The sequence below is a fragment of the Gossypium arboreum genome, chromosome 2, assembly GCF_025698485.1.
Source record: "Gossypium arboreum isolate Shixiya-1 chromosome 2, ASM2569848v2, whole genome shotgun sequence".
Lineage (NCBI taxonomy): Eukaryota > Viridiplantae > Streptophyta > Magnoliopsida > Malvales > Malvaceae > Gossypium > Gossypium arboreum.
This window is the reverse complement of record NC_069071.1, coordinates 110,721,077-110,745,339: the sequence shown is the minus strand read 5'-3', so window position 1 is coordinate 110,745,339 and position 24,263 is coordinate 110,721,077. Positions and strand designations below refer to the sequence as shown.

Below are 24,263 nucleotides of genomic sequence, written 5' to 3'. Positions count from 1 at the left end.
CCATACTATTATCTGAATAAGGGCTAAGGCCCGCTTTATTATAATCTGAAAAGGGCTCTTGCCCAATACCACTATACCCAAATGGGCTTGCATATGTTTACCTTGATGTTGCATGTATTTTGAAATGGGCCTATGGGCCATATTATTATCTGAATAAGGGCTAAGGCCCGGTTTATTGTAATCTGAAAAGGGCTCGCCCAAGACCACTATTACTGAATGGGCTTAGGCCCAATAGGCTTGAGTGACTTGGGCTTTGAATGGGTTTTCCTTACACATCGAGTTTCCCCAAACTCACCCTTTTATTTTCATCCACGCAGAAATCCCCAACCATAGTGGGCTTAGAGTCGTGAGGGAATTGAGTGGCCACCCGCTCGAAAGTTTGATTTTCTTCCGTGAACTGGACATCCTTTTAATTACGTTTGAGGTTTTGGGCTTTTAAATGTAATAAGGCCGCTTATTTATTTTTGATGGTTTTAATATGTATTACTAAGATAGGTATTACTTATTTTAACTGTTGAAACCGGATAGCTTTAGGGCAAGTTTTCAAAAACAACAGTTGATTTCAAAATAACACGACAATAAGCAAAGCTTCCGAATGAAAGTATTTTCCAAAATTAATTACTTTTCCTAAAATGACTTAATCAAATCGGTTTCCTAGAAATATCCATGATGTTAAAGTGTGGCAATGGCGGTATGCATGTCTAGGATTGGATCCGAAGGGAGCTTGGTACTTAAGTAGTCCGATAGACTCACCACCTCTTTTCTGGTTTCCTACCTGGTGCACAACTTCCATTCACTTTAACCCTTAATGAATTAATCTTTTGAACATTAAGTACGATTTTCTGGACTTAGAATGGATTTTTTTTTAACGTTTTTGATGTGGCATGCCGGATCCGGCCATAACTTCTGGGCAGGGTTTGGGGTGCTACATTTAGTGGTATCAGAGCCTAGTTACAACAACTCGGCTGTGGAATGGGTTTACAAAATTTAGATCTTCGAAAAAAAATTTATAAAGATTGTGAAAAATGTGATTTTTAAAATTTAGATCTTTAGAAGGTGGCATTCCGAATCTCCGGCTCAAGCCTGTAAGTATTACTCTGAACTCTTCTGAATATTTTTCTAAATTATCTGTCTGTACTGAAACCCTACTAGGACACTCTAGATAGGATGATACTGAAACCATAGGAAAATCGATAAGAGATTGAAATCGTAGCTAGACTTGATTTCGCAAAAACAAACTCTCAACTACTATCGATTCATAAAACATCTGTAATAAACATTGGAATATTAATTGATGCATAAAATTCGTAATCAAGATAATACGATATGAGTACAAGAGGTCGTGGACGTGGCCGAGTAAGTGCTCGAGTGAGATCTTCGTCTTGAGACATATGCTGCGGTGGATGCACCGGTACCACCGATAATAGAGGTAGAGTCTCATGATCGCAGATCGGGATGATGCTCTATCGCAGCAATGCTTCGTGTTCGGAAAGGGTTACGGACAAGTTCGGCAACGAAATTCGAGGATCGATTCGAATGACTCGGCTAACGGAGCGGAGATCATTAGGGCGTGTCGGTATAGCCCGAATGTGGCGGAATATTGGTTGGAGGCCACGAACGGATTATGGACGACTTGGACCGCTCGAGGAGATTCGAATGGGGTATCTGTACTAAGTCCTTTGGGTCACTTTCGGTTAGGGTAGACAAACGTATAGGGATGTACCCTTAGAAACTCAAGGTAAGATTTTCCTGGAGATCGATGGAGTTACCGTTCGGAGAGTTTGATATCATTTTGGGAATGGGTGGCTTGTTAAGCATAAAGCGACTCGGATTGTGCTACTAAACGAATGGTGTTAAGGACCACAAAGGATGAGGAGGTTATGGTGATAGGTGAGCGAAGGGATTATTTGTCCAATGTGGTGTCGGCTTTAAGAGCCGAAAAGTGGATTCAGAAAGGTTGTGAGGCCTATTTGGCATTTGTAAGTCAGTCAGAAGAGGAGGGACTGACAGTGGATAAGGTTAGGATCGTAAAGGAGTTCCAAGATGTTTTTTCTGGAGGAGCTTCTAGGATTGCCTCCGAACCGAGAAGTTGAGTTTGGAATAGATTTGTTGCTTGGAACGGCGCCCGTGTCCATCGCACCGTATAGGATGGCACCGAAGGAGTTAGTAGAGTTAAATGCTCAAATTCAAAAGTTGTTGGATAGGGGCTTTATTAGGCCAAGCGTGTCTCCATGGGGAGCACTAGTGCTATTCGTGAAAAAGAATGATGGTACGATGCAGATGTGCATTGATTATTGCCAGTTGAACAAACTGACGATTAAGAATAAGTATCCACTGCCAAGGATTGATGATCTGTTCAACTAGCTTAGAGGAGCTTCTGTATTTTTCAAGATCGACCTTCGATTTGGATATCATCAGTTAAGGGTCAAGGAGGCAAATATCCAGAAGACGACATTCAGGACTCAGTATGGTCATTACGAGTTTCTGGTTATGCCATTTGGACTGACGAACGCTCCTGCAGCGTTTATGGATCTGATGAATCGTGTGTTCCAACCATTTTTAGATCAGTTCGTAGTCGTCTTTATTGACGATATCCTGGTATATTCTAAAACTGAAACGAAACATGATGAGCATCTCCGTATAGTGCTGTAAGTATTAAGGGAGAAGGAACTCTTTGCGAAGTTCAGCAAGTGTGAATTTTGGTTGAGAGAGGTAACCTTCTTAGGACATGTGGTCTCTGTTGAAGAGATTAAGGTGGACCCTCGGAAAATTGAAGCAATTTTGGAATGAAAGCCGCCTAGGTCAGTGTCGGAAATATGGAGTTTCCTAGGACTGGCAGGATACTATAGAAGGTTTGTAGAAAGTTTTTCGTGATTGCAAAGACCTCGATAAAACTCATAAGGAAAGGAGTACCATTTGTATAAACTAAGAAGCACCAGGAAGCTTTTGAGAAGTTGAATAAAGTTCGATCAAGCACTGTGTTAATTCAAATGAGTCCAGGAAGGATTTTAGTGTACAAGTGATGCATCACACGTGGGTTTGGGCTGCGTGTTAATGCAAGAGGGTAAGGTGGTTGCATATGCATCACGATAGCTTAAGCCTCATGAGGGAAAACTATTTGGCTCATGATTTAGAGTTGGCAGCAGTGATATTTGCACTTAAGATTTGGAGACATTACTTGTACAGAGAAAGGTGTATTATATATACTAACCATAAGAGTCTTAAGTATTTGTTGACTTAGAAGGAGCTGAACCTTAGGCAAAGGAGATGGATTGAGTTGCTTAAGGATTATGACTGTTCGATCGAGTATCACCCAAGCAAGGCTAATGTGGTAGCCGATGCTCTAAGTCGTAGAACAGATTCGATCCGAGAGCAATGTTTGCTCGTATGAGTCTCAGATGATGATGGAAGTCTCATTGGTGAGTTACAAGTGAGGCCAACCTGGTGGATCAGATTAAGGAAAAGCAGTTGGAATATGAGTCTTTGGTCGCTCGTTTTCAATAAGTTAAGGAAGGAAACTTCGAGTTTGGGAGCCGAAGAGACGATGCAACAAAGAATACCCTCATCTGTTTGATTAGGTAAATTTCGAGGACGAAATTTCTTTAAGGAGGGTAGAGTTGTAACGCCCAATTTTCGGAATTCGTGAATGTTGACAAAATTTCATGCTTTGGTTTTGTCATTTGTGAGTGAAATTATGAAATAGGACCTATGTGAAAATGTTTGAAAATGCTATAGGCTAAATTGAAGTGGCTAAATAAATAGGAGTGCAAAATAGGAGGATTTGCATGATAAACCTCCCATTTTACATGAAGTGGCCAACCATCATGTTGTTGTAGACAAAATGTACACTTGATATCCATAATTTATGGTACAAATTGATACAAATTGATAATAGGTTAGGTAAATGTTCCATGATAATGGGTTAGGTAAATGTTTCATGATAATAGGTTAGGTAAATGTTCCATGATAATGGGTTAGGTAAATGTTTCATGATAATGGGTTAGGTAAATGTTTCATGATAAGAATATCATGTATTTTGTATTAAAGAATTAAATGGATGAAATATGAAGTTTTATTAAAAGAAAAGGGTGAAAAGAACAAAGTTTTGTCCATATTTGTTCATCATAGCTGAAAGTTAGAGAAGAGAAAGGAGAGGAGAAAGCTCTTGAGTATTCGGTCATTAGGAGGAGGAAAATTGAAGGTAAGTTCTTGGTACCTTGCTTCTATTTTGAGGTTCATGAGTTCTTCTTGATTCTACCTTAACTCTTGAAGTATATTTTGATTTTTAGTTGTGTTGTGAGCATTTAGTCATGAATTAAAATGAAGGAAATGGTTGTTGTTTCATGTTCTTTTGATGAAAAATGGAAGATAGGTGAAGTTGAGCCAAACAAATGAACATGCATGTGCCTTAGATGCTAAAGGGAAAAATCGGCTAACATGTTGTGCTTTAAAATGATGAAATGGAGATTATACTTAAGTAAAATCATAGATATGTGATGATTGATTGGTGATATACATGTTTAAATAACATGCATGCAAGTTAGGTGTGAAAGAGTGATTTGGTAATAAATCTGCTTGGGACAACAGCAGTAACGTGACTTTGGAAAATCACCATAAATTGTGGGAGATGAATTAGAAGCTGAATAAATTATGTAATTAAAGCTTATTGAGTCTAGTTTCTAATGAAATAAACAAGAACATATTTTAAATTCTGTACAATGAGAAATTTGATTCGTAATGAAGAGTGGTCAGATTAGTCAAATAGTGAAACATGGGAAACTTTGAGAAAAATCTGGTATTGATTGGATAAACCAAAAATTCTGAAAATTTTATGGATATAAGATATATGAGTGTATTTTCAGGGAAAATTAACGGAACTTGATTTGGAGTTTCGTAGCTCCAGTTATAAATGATTTAGTGACTATTGCTCAGGAAGACAACTTGCAGTGAAATTATGATTATGTGGTAAACATTGACGAAAATTTGTTAATGGGTTGCTTATTGATTTCTTATAAGCTTACTATGATCTGTAGGTGTGGTTGGCCGAATATTGTAAGGGATTAATACGTAGTTCGTATTTGAATAGTTAGATTAACGTGTTAGTAATCCAATTGTAGGCGGTTCGTGTGGATCTCATCAAGATATCGTCGCAAATGTGTGTAACTAACACCCTCTTTCTTAGTCGGATCGGCAAAAGTCGAAAAGTCGAAATGCCAAAAACAGATATTTTGTAGATTTTGAGTGTGCGAATGCTCGTGAGGTAAATCGATTAATGTTTTTGGTAAACTGCAAAATTTGGACTGCAAAGTGCATGATTTACGTGCCCTCGATATTTTTGGGCTTAATGGGCCAAAATTGGAATGATGGGCCAACAGCCCAATTTGGTAAGAACCCTCGATGACGTGATTCGTTAGTACGTGAAAAGTAGGAATATGTATGAAAACCCTAAAATAGATAAATTACTGAAATACCTTTAAAAGTGAAAAATTTACGCTTTTACCCCTACTAGATAAATTACCAAATACCCCTAGGTTAAATGGACCTAAATGCATGTTTGATCGTTGTTATTTATGCAAGCCATGTTGTTATTATCGATGCATGGATTTGGGATATTGACGGAGGAAGTCTTGAAAGTGGCTTGTCCACGTCTTCGGAGGCCTTGCCTCAATTTATCGTTAATCGAGCAAAGCAAGGTCGCAATCTGTGGAGTGTTAAATTTGAGTGGGTTGAGCTATTCCCACATGGAGTGTATGGCTGGTACGGTGGAGTGTAGTGGTTGGTGGGTTGAGTAGTCTCCCAAATGGGCTTGCATATGTTTCTTGATGTTGCATGTATTTTGAAATGGGCCTATGGGCCATACTATTATCTGAATAAGGGCTAAGGCCCGGTTATTGTAATCTGAAAAGGGCTCTTGCCCAAGACCACTGTTACCCAAATGGGCTTGCATATGTTTACTGATGTTGCATGTATTTTGAAATGGGCCTATGGGCCATATCATTATCTGAATAAGGGCTAAGGCCCGTTTATTGTAATCTGAAAGGGCTCGCCCAAGACCATCACTATTACTGAATGGGCTTAGCCCAATAGGCTTGAGTGACTTGGGCTTTGAATGGGTTTTCCTTACACACGAGTTTCCCCAAACTCACCCTTTTATTTTCATCCACGCAGAAATCCCCAACCATAGTGGGCTTGGAGTCGTGAGGGAATTTGAGTGGCCACCCGCTCGAAAGTTTGATTTTCTTTCGTGAACTGGACATCCTTTTAATTACGTTTGAGGTTTTCGCTTTTAAATGTAATAAGGCCGCTTATTTATTTTTGATGGTTTTAATATGTATTACTAAGATAGGTATTACTTATTTTAACTGTTGAAACTGGATAGCTTTAGGGCAAGTTTTCAAAAACAACAGTTGATTTCAAAATAACACGACAACAAGCAAAGCTTCCGCAATGAAAGTATTTTCCAAAATTAATTACTTTTCCTAAAAATGACTTAATCAAATCGGTTTCCTAGAAATATCCATGATGTTAAGGTGTGGCAATGGCGGTATGCATGTCTAGGATTGGATCCGAAGGGAGCTTGGTACTTAAGCAGTCCGATAGACTCACCACCTCTTTTCTGGTTTCCTACCTGGTGCACAACTTCCATTCACTTTAACCCTTAATGAATTAATCTTTTGAACATTAAGTACGATTTTCTGGACTTAGAATGGATTTTTTTTAACGTTTTTGATGTGGCATGCCGGATCCGGCCATAACTTCTGGGCCGGGTTTGGGGTGCTACAAGTTAACTGCTAATGTGGCCAGTTAACTTGCCACATTGGATGTCCATAGTGGAAACCCACCAAATTTAAGAAGAAATTGAAAAAAAACCCTAAAAAACCCCCTTAATAACAGAGAAGAAGAAGAAGAAGAAAATGTATCAAGAAATTTTATATTCTGGTGACCATTCCTAAGTTCCAACATGGAGAAAATTTGAAACAAAATGAAAAATACACAACACCATCCTAGAGACTCGATTTTTTCTTCATCACCATTTTTCTGTGAATGGAAATTTGTAGCAAAGGGGAAATTGTCGTTATTTGGAAAAAAAAGCAAAGAATATTGTAGCCAAGAGGATTGACTTTCGAGAAACTATTCTCATATACAACTTTGACTTGTCAAAAACTGTTAGTGATTATTTACATCATGCTGGAAGAATCAAAGAACCAAATATAAAAGAAAAAAAATGAACCCAAAATGAAAATTCAAAAATAAAAGAACCCATTTTCGTCATTGAAACACCACGTCTGTGTAGATGTAAAGTTTTTGTTGGAAAATAATGTCTCAAGAGTTACAGAGTAGGTAAGAAAATTTCATATCTATTTTTTCTCTTCCTCCTCCTTCTCATTCTTTTTCTTTTCTTCTTTTTCTCTTATTAAACCCTAAATTGGTGCTAATATTGCTATTAAATTGGTGGTAACCGGCCAGCTGGAGGGTTTTGGACACCAAGCATGCCTTCATCTGCCATGTCACTTTGCTGTGACGTCTGTGACTGAAAACAACAAAAATGATTGTTTTGTCACTTTTCCAAAGTTGAGTGACTGAAATGAAACCTAAGTGACTGAAATGAAACCTAGGTGACTGTTTTGTCAGTTACCCCAAAGTTGAGTGACTGTTGGTGTAATTTACCCTTTATTATATTATATTATATATGATCAATAGTGATTGAACAATTATACGAGTTGTTCATTAAAAATTTAACAATTCAATTTGTTGAGGCCCAATTTTGAATAAAATAAAATAAACCCAACTAACCTACCCTAACCCAAATTAAAATACCCAAATAATTAAAAACCCTAAGCCCGCTAAGCCAGCCCAAAACCTTAATACACAAAACAAATCAGAAAACCCTAGCCACTGCCTCTGCCATGCCGCCGCCCTATCCTTGTCAGCCACCTGTTCCACCTGCCACCACCAACTCTGCCACCGTTGACCTCATCCACCTGCAACAGAAGTGATAGAAAGATTAAAAAAAAAACAACTTGTAAAAGGATGGTTATAAAAAGACCATTAAAAAATCATGTAGAGGGGTTAGATTTTTTTGAGGAAGCAATAAAACAATAAATCTCATTTTTAGCACATAATAGTCTCAAAAGAACAAAGAAAATTCAACAAGCATTGAAGAGAAAAAAAAAAACAGATTCCAAAGGCCAAGGTCTCATCTCTTTTCTTTTTTTATTTTCGGTATTCGACTATACATACATATATTTTTCCTTTTTTTTCAAAAAAATAGTATATACATATTTATATATAAACATAATAAAAAAATTAAAAAAATTTACCTTTTTTAATTTCGCCATCGTCTTATGTGTGGTAACTGATGTAGTGATCGACCGAGTCTTCACTGGCGTGGGGGTTCTCTGCAGAGGAAAATGAGAGGAGGAGAAAATTTTTTTTTAGAACAGAGGAAGAATGAATTTTTTAAAAGAAATCGGATTTAAATAGCCCCCCAAAACGACGTCGTTTTGGGGTTGGCCATTAAACCCCAAAACGACGTCATTTTGCCTGACCCGACCCTATCCGACCCATTCCACCAAGGATCCGCGTGTTTTTCATTGGAGGGGCTAATTGCACTTTTAGCCCCTCCGCTTTTTTATGGTTTTGCAATTAGATTTATTGTGCTTTTAATTTGGCCCCAAAGTATATAGCGCTTTGCGATTTAGTCCCTCTTGCTGTGTTACGTTTTGAGGGGAGGGATAATTTTTTTTAGTCCTCCTTTGTTTTGCGCGCATCCAAATTAATCCCTTTCCCTTTATTTCTTTTTAAATTGGCCCCAAAACTTCATTTTTGTTTCGAATTTAGTCCTTTTCCGATTTAATTTGTTTATTTTATATTATTTTTACCATTTTTATTTTTAATATTATTTATTATTATATTTACTATTATCATTATTATCATTATTATTAGTATATTTTACTATTATTAGAATTATTTTTAGTTTCAATTAATACTTATATATATTTTATGTATATATTTATAGTTGTTTTTTATATTATTATTATTCCTAATATATATATTATCTATATATATTTAAATACTATATTACACACATATTTTTAATACCACGTTATATATATATATTATTATTGTATCTATTTTTACCCTATTATATTTGTTATTAATATTAGTATATGTTTTATTATATATGTATCTTTAATATATATATGTATATATTTATGTAGTATTATTGATAGTTGTTTTAACATTATTATTATTTCTAATATGTATATATTATGTAAATATTTTAATACTATATTATGTATACATTTTTTTATATTACGTATATATATCTTTTAATATTATATTTTATATATATCATGTATATTTTTAATACTATATTATTTATATATATATATATATTTACATATTATTTTATGTATATATTTTTAATAACTATATTATGTATATATTTTAATACTATGTATATACTTTTTCATACTATTATTATGTTTATAGTTTAATATATACGTATGTATATAGGTAACATTATTAGTGTTTTTAATATCAAGTTTCGTCACTTTACTAACTATTCTTATATGTATATATATATATATTCATTGTTTTTATTTCGGTTTAATCTTTGTTATTACGTTTAGTATCGCATGCATTGTTATTATTTTTAATATTATTGTCATATTTATTATTTGCTTGATGCATTTCTAACTCTTTTATTTTTGTTTCTCACCCATTCTTTATCGGTTTGCTTTTCTTATTATATTATTAGCATATCATTATTCTTATTATTATTTTCTTTGTAAATATTGTTTTTATTATTATCCTAATGCTCTTATATTATATGTTAATATTTTTCATACATTATATCATTGTTTGCACTGCTTATTTATTTATGAAATTTTATTTTAAAAATATTTTTATTCATGTTTTTTAATTTCAATAAATAAGGAAATGTACCAATTTAACATTAAGTCATTGATTTCATCGCTATGTTGAGTGAAATTCGTCGGCTCGTGTTAAAAACGGGACGCCCTTCTAAAAAAAAAAACCAAAAACTAAAAATTCTCATTTTTCAATCGGATCACGATTAAATGTCAAATTGAACTCGTATTTTTGAAAATTAAGACAACACATGTTTAACAATATACCAATTTTGGGCGTCGCGAGGGTGCTAATACCTTCCTCGTGTGTAACCGACTCCCAAACCCTATTTTTTCTCTGGCTTTTAACGTAGACATAAACTCGGCCTTCTTTTTGTTTAAAGAATAAATTTTCTTTTAAAAAAAAGAGGATTTTATTAGGTGTCCGATCACACCTAGGAAAAAGGATCGGTAGCAACTCCCCTTTTTAATAAAATCGCAAGTCGGTTTTCAAATTTTCAAATAATCGCCTCAACTAGCGACCAAAGCAAAATTTTTACGTCGCTACACAATTATTCAAATAAATTTTTTTAAATAATTCAATGAGCATTTTATAACTTTTTGAAGTTAATATCAATGTGTAAACTTATTAACAGTTCAATAATCTTAGGTATAACTTACCCTAAAAATATATCATATCAATTAGCATATCAAGTTGTAAACCATTTGTATTGATAAAAGAAAAGTTGTATACCATTTTTTATGTGTTGTCACCAATCTAAAAAAAAAAATATAATTTTTGCCTTACATTTTTAACTATCTAATTGGTTGTAATTAAATATAAAAGCGAGTCAAGTTGAATTCTTAAATAAAATGAATTGTGTGTTGAATTCTTATATTTTTCATTTAGAACATTTGAATTGAAAACTTTATTTAAAGAGTATTGAATTTTTTACTATCTAACTCATGAAAGATAATAATAATCATTATTGATAAAATAGAATGTCATAAAATTTAAGTAAATAAGGAAAAAGATCGGAGAGTTGTGTGTCCTTCAACTCACTTTAGGCTTAATTTTTTTTAGTATTATGCATGTATGTTATACGGTTCATATTTGAGGTTTATGGCTACTCCTTCCAACAATATTGTCTCCAAGGTTCGAACCTAAGTTGTCCTCATGGGAGTGCAATGTGACTTACCATTGCACCCAACCACTTGTTGATTTACAACTTATCACACAAAAAGGACAAAAAAATATAAATAAAACATTTATGCTCTTATTCAAAGAAAACTTCAATTAAACTTAATTATTGAGTGATCCAAATTTAACTGACTCGATTAGTTCTAATCTTAATCGATGACTTTTTGTCACATCCTAAAAATTGAGTTAGTAGAAATTGAGTTAATGAATCGAGAATGGTCACGTTAGAATTTTTTTAGATGACCTTAGCACATTTGTTAATAAATAAATATCAATTATAGTGATTAAGTAGTGGTGGAGCTGTCATTAATGACCTGTGCTCGAATCCCTTCCCTCTCATTAATTTCTATTTAGTGCAAAATTGTCTCAAACCCTTAATAAATATCATCCCATGTTTTAATTATTTTCTTGTTAAATTTAAATAAGGAAGAAAATGGCTAGGTGGTTAAGTGTTTAATATGTTTCTTAAAGGTCTGAGGTTCAAGTTTTTTTATCTCCACTTTTTTAATTTATTTTTTTTTGTGAATTTTTCTATGTGCTAAATGCCCTTGCCATCCAACCCATAGTTGCCATACTGGGAAGATTCTTCCCTTGTTTACATGGTCAACATTCTCTCAATAGCCCCCTTTTCACTCTCATGATCCCCTTTTTGCTCATTTGTCCCCTCAACATATTATTCCTTTCACTCTTACCTTGTGTAATGTTCATTGATTCTCTTCACTCTTACCTTGTGATGTTCATTGAACCTAGATAAGATGAAGAACACTATTTTCTTTTTCCATTTTTCATTCTTTTCATTTTCATTGCCATTCCCCTCATTGCTCCTCTTTTTTATCTCTATCTCACTCTTACCTCTTGCACCAACTTGAACTACCATTATTTTGATTTTGGCCTCCTTTCCTCCACCGTTAACCACCACCATTCGACCTAAACACCACCATTTCATCATCCATCATCCTCTTCTCATCTTCTTTTTATTTCACTACCGCCCTTAGTGCCACCCTCCACCACCACGACAACCACTGAAACTCTTATCTTTTTCATATTTTTCTCTCTTTTCCTTTCTCTTCTTTTAAGTGAGTGACCGAACCCATATTCTTTTCTTCTCCTCTATTGAACTACTGCCTCTGTTGCTAAACCGTCGCCGCCATAGCACCATCGCCAATGGTTGAGATTCTTCCTCTTTTCTTTTTCAATTTTCAACCTATCTTATTTTTTTAGTCATAATTTTTTTTTGCATTATTTATTTTTAATTAGTTCTTAATCGTAAACTTTTTCATTGGCCTATTTTCAAAAATAGTCCTCCTCTTTAGATCCTTCGTTCCTTTTTAATTCGTGTTCAAGATGATTCGTCAATCCTCCCGTTTCAACCAAGTTAGTGTAAGTGTAAGGGTTGAGTAGAAATCTCCTTACTTTTCTCTTGACTGAATATTTTTAAGGTCATAGTGAATTATTTCTCAAGTATTAACATCTCGTACGTCATGTTTATTGAAGGGCCGATCGACACCAATTTGATAGACCATTAACGTGGGAATCGAATCACTAATCCAAGTGATTATTTCTAAGGGTAAGTGTTACTAGAAATTAATAGTAACTCGTATCAACCTTAATAATGATCGTTATTGTAGGGCCCAATTTTAGCCCGGGGCCCAATAAACAATAGTCCAAATACAGAGTCCATTTACAACAGGCCAAAAAACCTAAACCCTAGCCCAAAATTACAAGCCCAAAAACTTAAATCTTTTTCAGCAAAAAAGAAGGGAAAACCCTAGGTGCCGCCGCTCGTGCTCACGCCCGCACCCCATGCCCCTCGCGCGCCGGACACTGCTACCCCACAATGTGCTCTGCTCCACCGCGCCACGTCAGTGCCCGGGTCCACCACGTACCTGCAAATAGGCAAGAATCGGTTGTAAAAAAAAGGCTATAAAGGCCTTCGAAAAACCATTGTAAGGGGGACTTTTTTTAGATACGAAATAATTCGAAAAAAACAGTAATCTCAGTCACAAATTGAGAATCTAATAGCAGAGCAGAGTGGAAAAGAAAAAACAACCGTGGGTTGCATTTTTAGTTTTTATTTTATTTATTTTTCCCCTTTTATTTTTTTCCTAAATTTATACACATATACAAATACATCAAAACATGGGAAAAATATTACCTTTTGAACGCCGATCGCCGTGCGCGATGGCGTGTACGGTGGTGCGTGCGGCGATGGCTCATCGGTCCAATGGCTAGATACTGGAACCCTTCAGAGAAAAATGGGGAGCCTTTTCTTTTTTTTGAAACTGGGGAGAAGAATGAAATTTTAAAAAAAAAATTCAGCTTTTATGGACTGTTAAAACGGCACCGTTTTGTTCCATAAGCCCAGGCATCAAAACGGCGCCGTTTAGGCACACGACCCGCGTGTGTGACCCGACTCGGAAAGGATCAGCGTGTTTTGTATTAATGGGCTATTTTCCACTTTAGTCCTTCCGCTTTTTATCCATTTGCAATAAAGTTTTTTTATTTGTTAATTTTGGCCCTGTGATTTATTTTTGCTTTCAATTGAGCCCACCTTGGAGCTGCACGTTTTGGAGGGGGGATTATTTCCCGTTTGGTCCCTCTTTGTTATTCGCGCACTCAATTTGGTCCTTTTCTTTTAGTTTATTTTCAGATTCGCCCTAAAATTTATATTTTAAATCCAATTTAGTCCTTTTTCAGTTATTTCACTATTTTATTATCAAAATTAACTAATTATTTATTTTCACTATTAATACTATTATTTTTATTATTTTATTACTATTATTGTTTTTATTATTATTATTTATATTGTTGTTATTATTATTCCCTTATTTTATTATCATTATTTATCCTTAGTATTATTCTTACTAATATTTTTTTTACTATTATCATATTCATTGTTATTATTACTATTTTATTATTATATTATTCGTGATTGTAAGTTATTTTATATTATTCATTCTTTTAATTTTTTTATATATCTTATTTGAATTATTTTATATACATTACTGATTTGGCGTGGCTTTACTTATTTATTAAACTCTTTTATATACTTTTATATATATATATATATATATATATATATATATATTGATCGTTTTATTATCACAAACTTTTATATACTGTTTATTTTTAAACTTTTGTGTACATTATGTTTTCTCTATTTATTTTAAACCTCTTTTATACCTTTTATTTGTTATTTGTGATTCATTATTATAACATTTTATTTATGCATTATTACTTTCGTTGTACATTATTATTTCATTATATTTTATTCGTCTAAAAAGTCGTGTTTTAATATCGTTTAAGTTTTAAAATCATTTTACTCAAAAGTTTCCAAAATAAGGCAATCTCGGTATTTAGCATCGAGAAGATTGTGCCCTAACTTATTGGGTTTCCATTTTCCTCGTTGAATCTAAGTAACCGAGTACCATTTTCAATCAAAACGTGCAAGTTTCAAATAAAAGCTTATTCTCAGGAATTCGAGGTGTTGTGTCCTAACTCACTGGATATGACATTTTGTATCTCGAGATAAGGATTTCTAAAAAATAAAGGCAATCTTCTATGTTTGGAAATCCAAGAAATCGTGCCCTAACGTGTTGGGTTTCGATTTTTTCGTTGGACCAAATAATCGAATATCCTTTTGTAATTTTCAAATGTATGAGTTTTTGGAAATCAAGAATTGATCGTGGTTTCGAAGGTTTAAAGAATCATGTCCTAACGTGCTGGATGTGATATTATATTCCTTCGAAACAAGAGGATTTTAATGTTCAATTTGAGTTATTCAAATGTTTTAAAAGAGATTGTATCTCAAAATATTTTTTTTTTAAATTTTAGACATAAGCACATTGTTTAATCAATTTGATACCAATTCTGGGCATAACGAAGGTGCTAATCCTTCCTCGTATGTAACCGACTCCCGAACCCATTTTCTCAAATTTCATAGGCCAAAATTGATATTTTAATAAAATAAAATGTTTTATTAGGTGACCCGATCACACCTAAACAAAAAGGATTGGTGGCGACTCCATACCTCGTTTTAAAGTCAATCCCCATTTTTCAAAATAAAAATGGTTTCGACAGTTATTAACGTAAGATCACTATTGTTGATTGAATAGGTAATCTAGTTGTTAGATCCACATGTGGGCGTTCTTAGAGAGTTGTTGCACATCAGATCTATGATCAGGTGTGATTTTAACATTAAACAAAAATAAACCTATGTTTTACATTGTTAAAATTATTATTATTTAAATTATGTTTGATGAGGATACTTTATGTATCCATTAAGAGAGATAAAACCCATCGTTATGGACTATGTCAAGTAAGTGATTTGAAACCATTGATTTTGGTGATATGTATGATGTGTGATTTGTTGATTATTAATGATATGAAAATTATGAAAATCTCATCTCATGTTATGTGATCTTATGTCATATGTGATTTTCGCATGATTTATAAAATATGAAATTTTGGTACCATGTGTACATATGTAATTTGCATGTTAAACATGCCTATATGATTTGGGTGATTTTGGCCATATCACATGCTTGGGGTGAGACATGTAAAATGTGAAAGTATGTGGCAGTTTATTTGTATTAATGTGACACTGTTCACGATTTTGATTATGTGGCAGTATATTTACGGTTTTGGTGGCTTGTCCACGATATTGATTTTTGGCAGTTTATCTACAATTTTGGTGACACTGTTCATAATTTGGTGTGTTTGTTCATAATTTGGTGTGTTGGATGGGCAAGTTCTGGGAAACTCGATTTTGGTGTGTAACGGAGATGAGTAGGACCATTTTCATAAAATTTGCATCGCTTTACGAAATATGCATTGACACTATCATGCATAGTATAAGTGAGAAATATAGAGTTATATGAAATTGATATGATTATTATGATTATATATGTATATGTTTATATGTATGTGATTGTGTTTATGTTAATCTCACACTGAGCTTTATAGCTCAGTCTTTTTAGTTTTCTGATTTTACAAATAATCCCGAGGTTAGGATTCGATGACGACAATTGGAGGAGTTTCTCGGAAGTCTTTTTAAATTAAAGTAATTAAGTTTTATTTTGATATTTTAGGTTTGTAATAAGTTTGAGTATGGGCTGTGGCATTGGACTTCATTTTTTGGGGATTTTTCATTCTGATTTGCATAAATTGTTTGCATGACATTAGGTTTTAAAAATTGCATAAATTAGTATTTGATAAGATTTTGCTTGAAACTCGGTTTTTAAAATAGAATCTGTCAATAACATATTTTTTCGCTGCACTTATGAAAATTAGTTTTAATAAAATTAAACTTTGTTTTCAAAATTATTAATGTTTACAAATGAGTTTTCTAAAGACATTTGATTTATGAAGTTAATATGTTTTTTTTGAAATAATGACGAATAACAAAATTATCCAATTTTAAATAAAAAGACAAATGATTTAGAAGTATGATTGAAAATTTGAAATAGTTTTGAATAAATGATTGAATGTTTATAATTGAGATATTATTTATTTCGATTCATGATATTTGCAAGGTTTTTATGAAATTAAAATAAACGTTTTATTTAATTTGTTTTGAATTGATAAACCAATAGTTTTAATTTTTTTTAATTTTTAAAGTTTATTTAAGCTATTTTCATGGGCAAATGATTTTTGAAATGAGATTTAAAATAAAGTTGAATATTCGATTTTACTAGTTTTGAACGAACTGTTCAAATGATTTTAAAAAAGTACGTTTCAAATCAAGAAAGTTTTTTTAAGCCATTCCAATGGCCAATGTAGCTTTCCAAATTCGACCATTATGACTAGGCCAGATTTGGAATGTTTCCACTTTTACTTTTAACTAGTAATGAAAATGAAGCTTATTTTACAAAAATAGACAGCCCAATATGGAGATCACAAGTAGTTTGATGTTTATCTTGAATCTAATTTGACTAATTGATTCACTGTCCACTACCTCTACTTATTGAAGAAACTGGCAAAGGAATGGTCAGGGTGAAGTCCCTTCATCGGCGGTCAAGGGCGTGTTGACTGCTGCATTTGCCATCTTTGATTGATTATTGTACCAGCTCATGAATCTAGCTATAAACTCTGTGTCCAACAATTTCAATAAAAAATTGTGTTAAATAAGAAAACCAAGTAGAGTAGTGCAAAACGTAGTTCATTGGATAAATTGATTATGAATCTAATCGGTCTAAATTAAATAAATTATTGAAAATAAAAAATATTATAAAATTATAAAATGATTAAAACAATTGCCTGTTCAACTAATTATTCAGTTCGATTTTTAATCTATCCGTATTAATTTACAAATCAATTGATTTTTTCTTATTTTCAACCGATATATCAATATGTTTTCAATTTAATCGGTTTGATCAATTGCTCTAATATGAAAATTTTGCTCCCCACTCAACTCTTAAAATACAGAACAAGGGAAAGAAAAATATTTTAACCAACCGGAAAATATATATAAGTACTAAATTGGGACAAAAAAAAATTTCAAGTATCAAATTGAAAAAATTTAAGTACTAAAGTGAACATCGAATTTAAATTTAGATACTAAATTAAACATTTAAGCTAAACTTAGGTACCAAATAATATATTAACCATTGTAGTAAATGCCATTTGTTTAATTAGGTACATACTTACCTTCGATTCTGGAGAAAATCCGACTGTTCTTTTTGACCGGATCAATAACTTTCGTCCCCATTTCATCTTCACTCTCAATCATGTTTTCATCATCCCTCTTAATTAATTTCATAGGACAAAATTAACAGTAATTAACAAAATTTTAAAATGGAAATAATTAAGACAAATTACAAGGAAATATCGATCATGGAGTTCTTACATTGTATTCATCATATAAAGCATCTACTTGAGGATGCAAGTTCTCATGCAAGTGCTTTTTCACTTCTCCAACCAATGACTGCAAATTATTAAGGTTGATTAAATTAAATTAAATTAAATTAATTGAATTACTATAATCAACAACACTAATTCAAAAATATTCAGGGTTATCCAATTAAATATTAGTTTAATTGATATGGGTATTATTATCAATGTAGGAGGATGTGAGTTCAAGTATCTTTGAAGCGTTGTCCTTCTATTTACAAGTTCGGAAGGGATTAAGGGTAGTTCTAAGCTTTATGTCAAAAAAATATATATAATTAGAACCTATAATGAATTTGTTTAAAAAATATTTAAGGCTAATAAAAATTTATTTTAGATAAAAAATTATATCTCTAAACAAATTAATCCAAATTTATATAGTTTAGATCGGTTTTGATAATTTATCGGATTTTGAATTTTTTTATTGAATTTTGTCTTCCATTTCTTTTAGTTTATCACACTAATTTAGAAATAAATAGTAAAATATATATTGAAGGAATAGTAAACTATTTTTTTTGTTATAGTAAACTATATATTTAAACATTTAAGAGTGTATTCGAATGAACAATTTTAAAGTTTTTAATATTTTTAAAATGCTAATATTTTAGAATTCATCAATTCAAAATATTAGGATTTATAATTTTTATTTGAATAAATAATTGATTTAGAAAAAAAATTAGGTTATTGGTATTTTACAAATTATAAAATATGAATAATAATTTCAAAAATAAACAATATAAAAACATTCAATATGGATATAATTATATTTGTAAAAAATATAAATGGTTTTAATAAAATAAAAATTAAAAGTATATATTATAATTAAATAAAAACGTTTTTTGAAGTTTAAGTTTTTTTAATCTAATAGTATGGCCATGTGTATTAAATCAAATAAAATTATAAGAAATTTTGAAAAGCATCTATTTAGATGAAATTTGACAAGGGAATTGAGCTATTGAAATTCCCACTTGAAATTACTCAAAATTTTAAAATTCTCCGATATATTTATCCAAATAAGTAAAATTATTTTAAGATTTTGAAAACCTTGATATAAATGAAATCCCTTCTACAAATTTCTCCTTCAAACACACATTAAAGATTTTGTAATTTTATTTTGATTACCATTTCAACAACTTACTTCTTTGGTACGAGGAATGTATCCTTAATGTTCATTTTACATTTTATGAAGACTAATTCTTTCAGGGCTACTCCTTCTTACAGTGTTATTACGAAGATTTATATGAGTTTTTTATTTAGAAGTGTAATCTGACTTACACATATTACAAATTGAGGGAGAAGATGACAACAATGTTTGAACCTTGATTTTTAGGGTGTCAACTAGGGGTCCTAACCATTGCCTACTTATGGTGGAAATTTTTGTATACAAATAATGGAAAATTTTAACTATACAAATGTGATTGAGATTTTGTCATATATCCTAAAGTTGTATTTAAAAAAATTAAAAAAAATAAATAGGACACGGGAAAAAATCTTAATCCCACATATGGAGTTAAAAATTTTCACCATTAGTATATAAAATAAAAAGTATTATTTTTATTTTAAAATGTCACATCAATGAATTGAATATAAGAATTTTAATTGTGTTAACAATTAGATTTAAATTTTGAAATTTGAGAAATGGAGGGGCCAAATTTCAAATTTATAAAGAGTACAAGAAGTGGGAGCACTTTTTTCAGAATCGAATTGGCCCAATCGAGGTACTAATTCGAAATAAGGAATTGGTCTTGTTCATTTGTGAATCGGGACAAATTGATCAAACCGATTTTCTCTATTTGTAGTATTTTTAAAATTTTTTAAATTATATATTTAATTGAACCAGACAAACCAGTCGAACCAAAGACCAATTGTATCACCGATTTATCCATCATTTCAATTCTGTTTTAACTTTAAATACTCTACATAATTACTTTTAGATCCATGGATACGAAGTAGTTAACTGGTTGGTGTTGGACAGATTATTATATATTATTATTTGGGCGGGGCCAGGGGAGGGGGGTGATCGTTACGTACCATGAATATGAAGTCAGGAGACACATCATGCTCAATGAAAATTTGAAGCTTTCCTCGAATGATATATAGCCTGTAAATTCCACATGAGTAAACCACAAACTACATTTCATTGCTACACCGTCAAAATTTATCCAAATTTAAGCAAACTCAAAGCACTCACTGTTTTGGACTTCGCTCCTCCACCATGTTCTTGGCTATATTTGCAATGTCTTCTTCCCATCCCGTTAATATTATCTGATCTTCCTTGAAAGGATAACTGAAGTTAACCAGCACAAACATTTACATTATTATTCCTTCATCATTATAAACAAACAGTCAAATGATTAAGCTTCCTCACCTTGATTGCCAACAGGCTTCGAATGAACGAATGGCTTGACGCAGATTATTCTTTGAACTATTAGCTATCCTTTCACCAAACTTAGGTGGCAAAACTATACCTTCTTGCTTTGCTATAAATTCCACTACTTCAACAATCTGAACTCACACATCAACAAAAAACAACTTCATCAAAAAAAATATATGTATCTTTTCGTTATTTATGGTCTTTCGAATATATATATTTGTTCACCACCCACCTCTTGTTTTGAAGGTGGAAGTAGCTTAATGACAGTGCAAAGTGATCTAATCGGCTGAAGCTTAGAGATATCGGAGCAGCAGAAGAAAACTTTATTTCCCGCTTTATACCTTAGTAACAGCCATCGAATGTACAGTAATGCATCTGTACTTAGCTTGTCTGCTTCACATAAAACAATTGCTGCAGGAGAAAAAGAATCAGAGAGGCATTAAAAAGTATAGGATTTTGCTGTATATGGAGTGGGGGTTATTGTATTACCTTTATAGTTTTGAGGGTCGTATGAGAAAGGTTTTTTAGGTTGTGTTTCCTTCATTAGTTCCACAATCACATGCTTCTCGTATCCTTTTAGATCCGAAAGATTCACTTCTACATGTTTGGATGATTCCCTTATATTTACATCCATTCTTCTTACTGATTCCCCCTGTTATTTTTGCATTCTTGTTATAAACAAAATTCTCAAAATCACAAATTTAGCCTTTTATATTTATATATTTTGTTAATTTGATTTTTTAAAAATTAAATTTGACTAAAAAAGAGTTGAATTTTTTCTTTTGATAGAAAAACTGAATAAAACATTAAATTTTTAAACATGATAGTCCGCATGGTAATTCATGTAGATCCGACTTTGAGGGTTGTTTGATAGTGCAATTGCCCAAAGTCTAGGACTGGAAAGAGCCCAAAAAATTATTTTTTCAGCTTTTAATGAGAAAAATTCAGAATAAAATGATAAATTAATTGAATGCCTAGTTTATTCAATTTTTACCATAAATGCTTCATCTTCTAGGGCTCCAATAATTTTTAATTTTATTGTATTACATTTTATAATTATTTATTGTTTCGCCTAGAGCCTCAAAAATGTCAAGAAGGAGCATGAATTCATGTATACTTTATGTTTTTTTTTAAAATTTAGATATTTTATAATTTTCAAATTATTTATTAATGAGACATAAAAAAATACAATGTCAACATAATATACACATGAATTACTATGCAAATTTTCACATATAACATTAATGTTTTAATCAATATTTTAGATTTAATTTTTCTTAAAAATTAATGTTGAAATTTAAACATTAACAATATTATACTTAACAATTACGTACCTTCAAATAATATGGCTTGCACTCGTCCGTGGTCTGAAAAAAAAACATGAAAACATTTAGCCAGTTGGCTAGATAATGAAGATAGCTTAGCAACGAATATGCCAACATCACACTGTAAAACTCAGTTCTATGGTATTTATGACTCTCTATTTGCTTGAAACGAAGTTTAAATCTACTTACAATAACAGAATCGTTCCCCAATATTGTTACTGGATTCGATATTATGATACCTGAACTCGATCAGATCCGAAAATTTCACGAATTACAGCTCTTATCATAGTTCTTTTCCCAACACCGGCAGGTCCTTCAAATATAATGTGACTAAATTCTCCGCTTTTCACCTGTGGTAGCGGTTATACAATCCGAATATGATATGAATATTGGAACAGCAAACAAAGACTATATAGGAGATGAACAAGTCTCACCAGATCCTGCACCCGAAGTGCTTCACTTCGATTGCAGATGAAATCTTTCAAAGCTTTGGGTCGGTACTTATCCGCCAATATGAACTTTTGATTCACCTCGGCTTCTTTTTTCTCGACAACGGTTTTGGTTACCGTCGGTGGTGCAGCCGATGGTTCCCGTACTCTCTCCCTCAATGGCTTCTCCTTAAAAACTAATTGAACATCAAGACGATTGTCCTCAGCCTCCTTTATCTCCGGTTTTATATCCTTCATTGAAGTTGTATTAGAACATGGTACTGGTAATGAAGGAATAGTTGCTTTAACGGGTTTGAGAACATCAGGATCCTTGTAATAATCACCAGTTCTTGTACAAGTAAAACAACTAGAACCGAGTTCTTGAACTTTACCGAACAAAATCGAAAGAGAGCTCGAACTCGTACTGAAAACGGTCGTCGTTTGGCTTTCTCGACCAGGACTATCGGCTCCGGACACGTTCTTTTCACGATTAATCCTAAGTGTCGAATCAGTGAGGCCTTTGTAATAAGGGCTGCACTTATTGTACTTTTCATCGACTTCTTCATCACCAATGAAATTATTAAGACGAAACTTATGAGAATATATTCCATGCAACTTGTTATGTTCGTGGAGACTCTCTTCGGTTAAATCGGACTCTTTTTTTCGTCGGTCGATGAAGTCGCCTAGTTTACTGATGTTGCTCCAACTAATCCAGTAAGATGATTTCTTACCACGGCTAACAGACGCCGAGGAACGACTAGACGGAGGTGTAACGATTAAGGTCTTGGGTTTGGACGTTGTGACGGTGAGATCCGGATCCGATGAGGAACGTCGGGGGATTGTAGCTGGACTCGGCATCGCATTTGCCGAGCTGCCTGCCTCGATTTCTTTTCCTTCCCACTTCTCTTGGTTTTTTTGGTAGCTTTTGTGGAGGACGAGAAAGTATGCTGGGGGGCATATCCAAAGAGCTTCGATGAAATCAAGGGAGGTTGAGATAAGCTAAAACGTTGTGAACAATGCTTCATTTTGGCGTATTCAAATTCATGGGTCAAAACACAGTTGGATTTTGTTATACATTGTTGTTGTTATCAACAATTTCATGCTACTTCTTCTTCTTCTTTATTATAAATACAATTAGACAACAAGTTTTGTTTATTTATTAGGAAAAAAAATTTGGTTGATCAACTTGCATTCAGCTTAGATTTCTGGGAATTCTGGTTTCTTCTTAGTTTTCAATTGGAGCTCGGCTTTCGTTTCAACCTTCAATCGTAGGAGTATTAATTCCAGCTAAATGATGTGATTGATTCTGGTTCATAAATAGGACAATGTTAGGATCCATTCGGTGCGGCCGAGTAGAGAGCTCCACCATGGGTACGGTGGGGGTTATTTTTTCACTGGACAAGTCCAGATAAATATGTCCATAAGTAGGGATTTTAATTTTCTTTTTTCAAAGCATCTTATCCAAACCGTCCTTATTTGTTTATTTTCTTTAGATAATCACAAACCATTCTTAGTTTATTTATATTTAAAATTTAATCTTTCGAAAGTTTAATTTTTACTTTTCAAAATTTAAAATATATTGTTAGTATTGTTAAAATTAAAAATTAAAACAAATAATTAAGATAGAAAAACAACAATGAGTCCAAGTCAAAGATTAGAAACAATTAAATAAGAACATAATGAAATAACAAAGAAACAAACAAATACATAGAAAAGATGAAAAATGGTGTGTAGAAGTCCTAAGCAGCCTTGGAAACCAGATGAATCTACAACCTCCTTCAAATAGCTCTAATTTCCCCTCTAAAAGGGAAAAGTTGGAAAGAAAAAGTTTAAAAATGATCCCCATAATCTGAAAATATTGTTAAAACTCTGGAGAAATTCTTAAAAATTAGAAAAACTTAGAGAGTTTTATTAACTCAAAGAGAGGAATTGTTGGATGAATTATGAACTGTGTACAACGAAGAGACCATTATATAGGCTAGTTAAGTAAATCTAAATAAAACTATTAAGTATTTTGAAACTCTAATTAACTTAAATAATATATAGTTTTAAACTAAACTTTATTGTTGACATAAACTTCTAAATAACTTAAAATATTTAAAAAATCTAAAATTTGGAATAAATAAATAATAAAATAATAAGACCTAATAAATATAAAATTGAGCTCAGATATAATAAAAATTAAGCCTAAAA

General features: G+C 32.5%; 1 protein-coding gene across 1 annotated transcript; it reads right to left on the bottom strand.

Moving 5' to 3' along the window:
- Positions 1 to 17,044: 17,044 nt before the first annotated feature.
- On the bottom strand, positions 17,045 to 22,928 carry LOC108463488 (replication factor C subunit 3-like). Its single transcript, XM_017763420.2, has 11 exons — positions 22,077 to 22,928; positions 21,882 to 21,992; positions 21,652 to 21,684; positions 20,807 to 20,969; positions 20,550 to 20,728; positions 20,312 to 20,448; positions 20,135 to 20,230; positions 19,975 to 20,044; positions 17,903 to 17,980; positions 17,704 to 17,800; positions 17,045 to 17,145 (listed from the first exon to the last, which is right to left on the bottom strand). The coding sequence occupies exons 1-11, from the start codon at positions 22,926 to 22,928 to the stop codon at positions 17,045 to 17,047; spliced, it is 1,917 nt and encodes a 638-aa protein (XP_017618909.1).
- Positions 22,929 to 24,263: the final 1,335 nt, after the last annotated feature.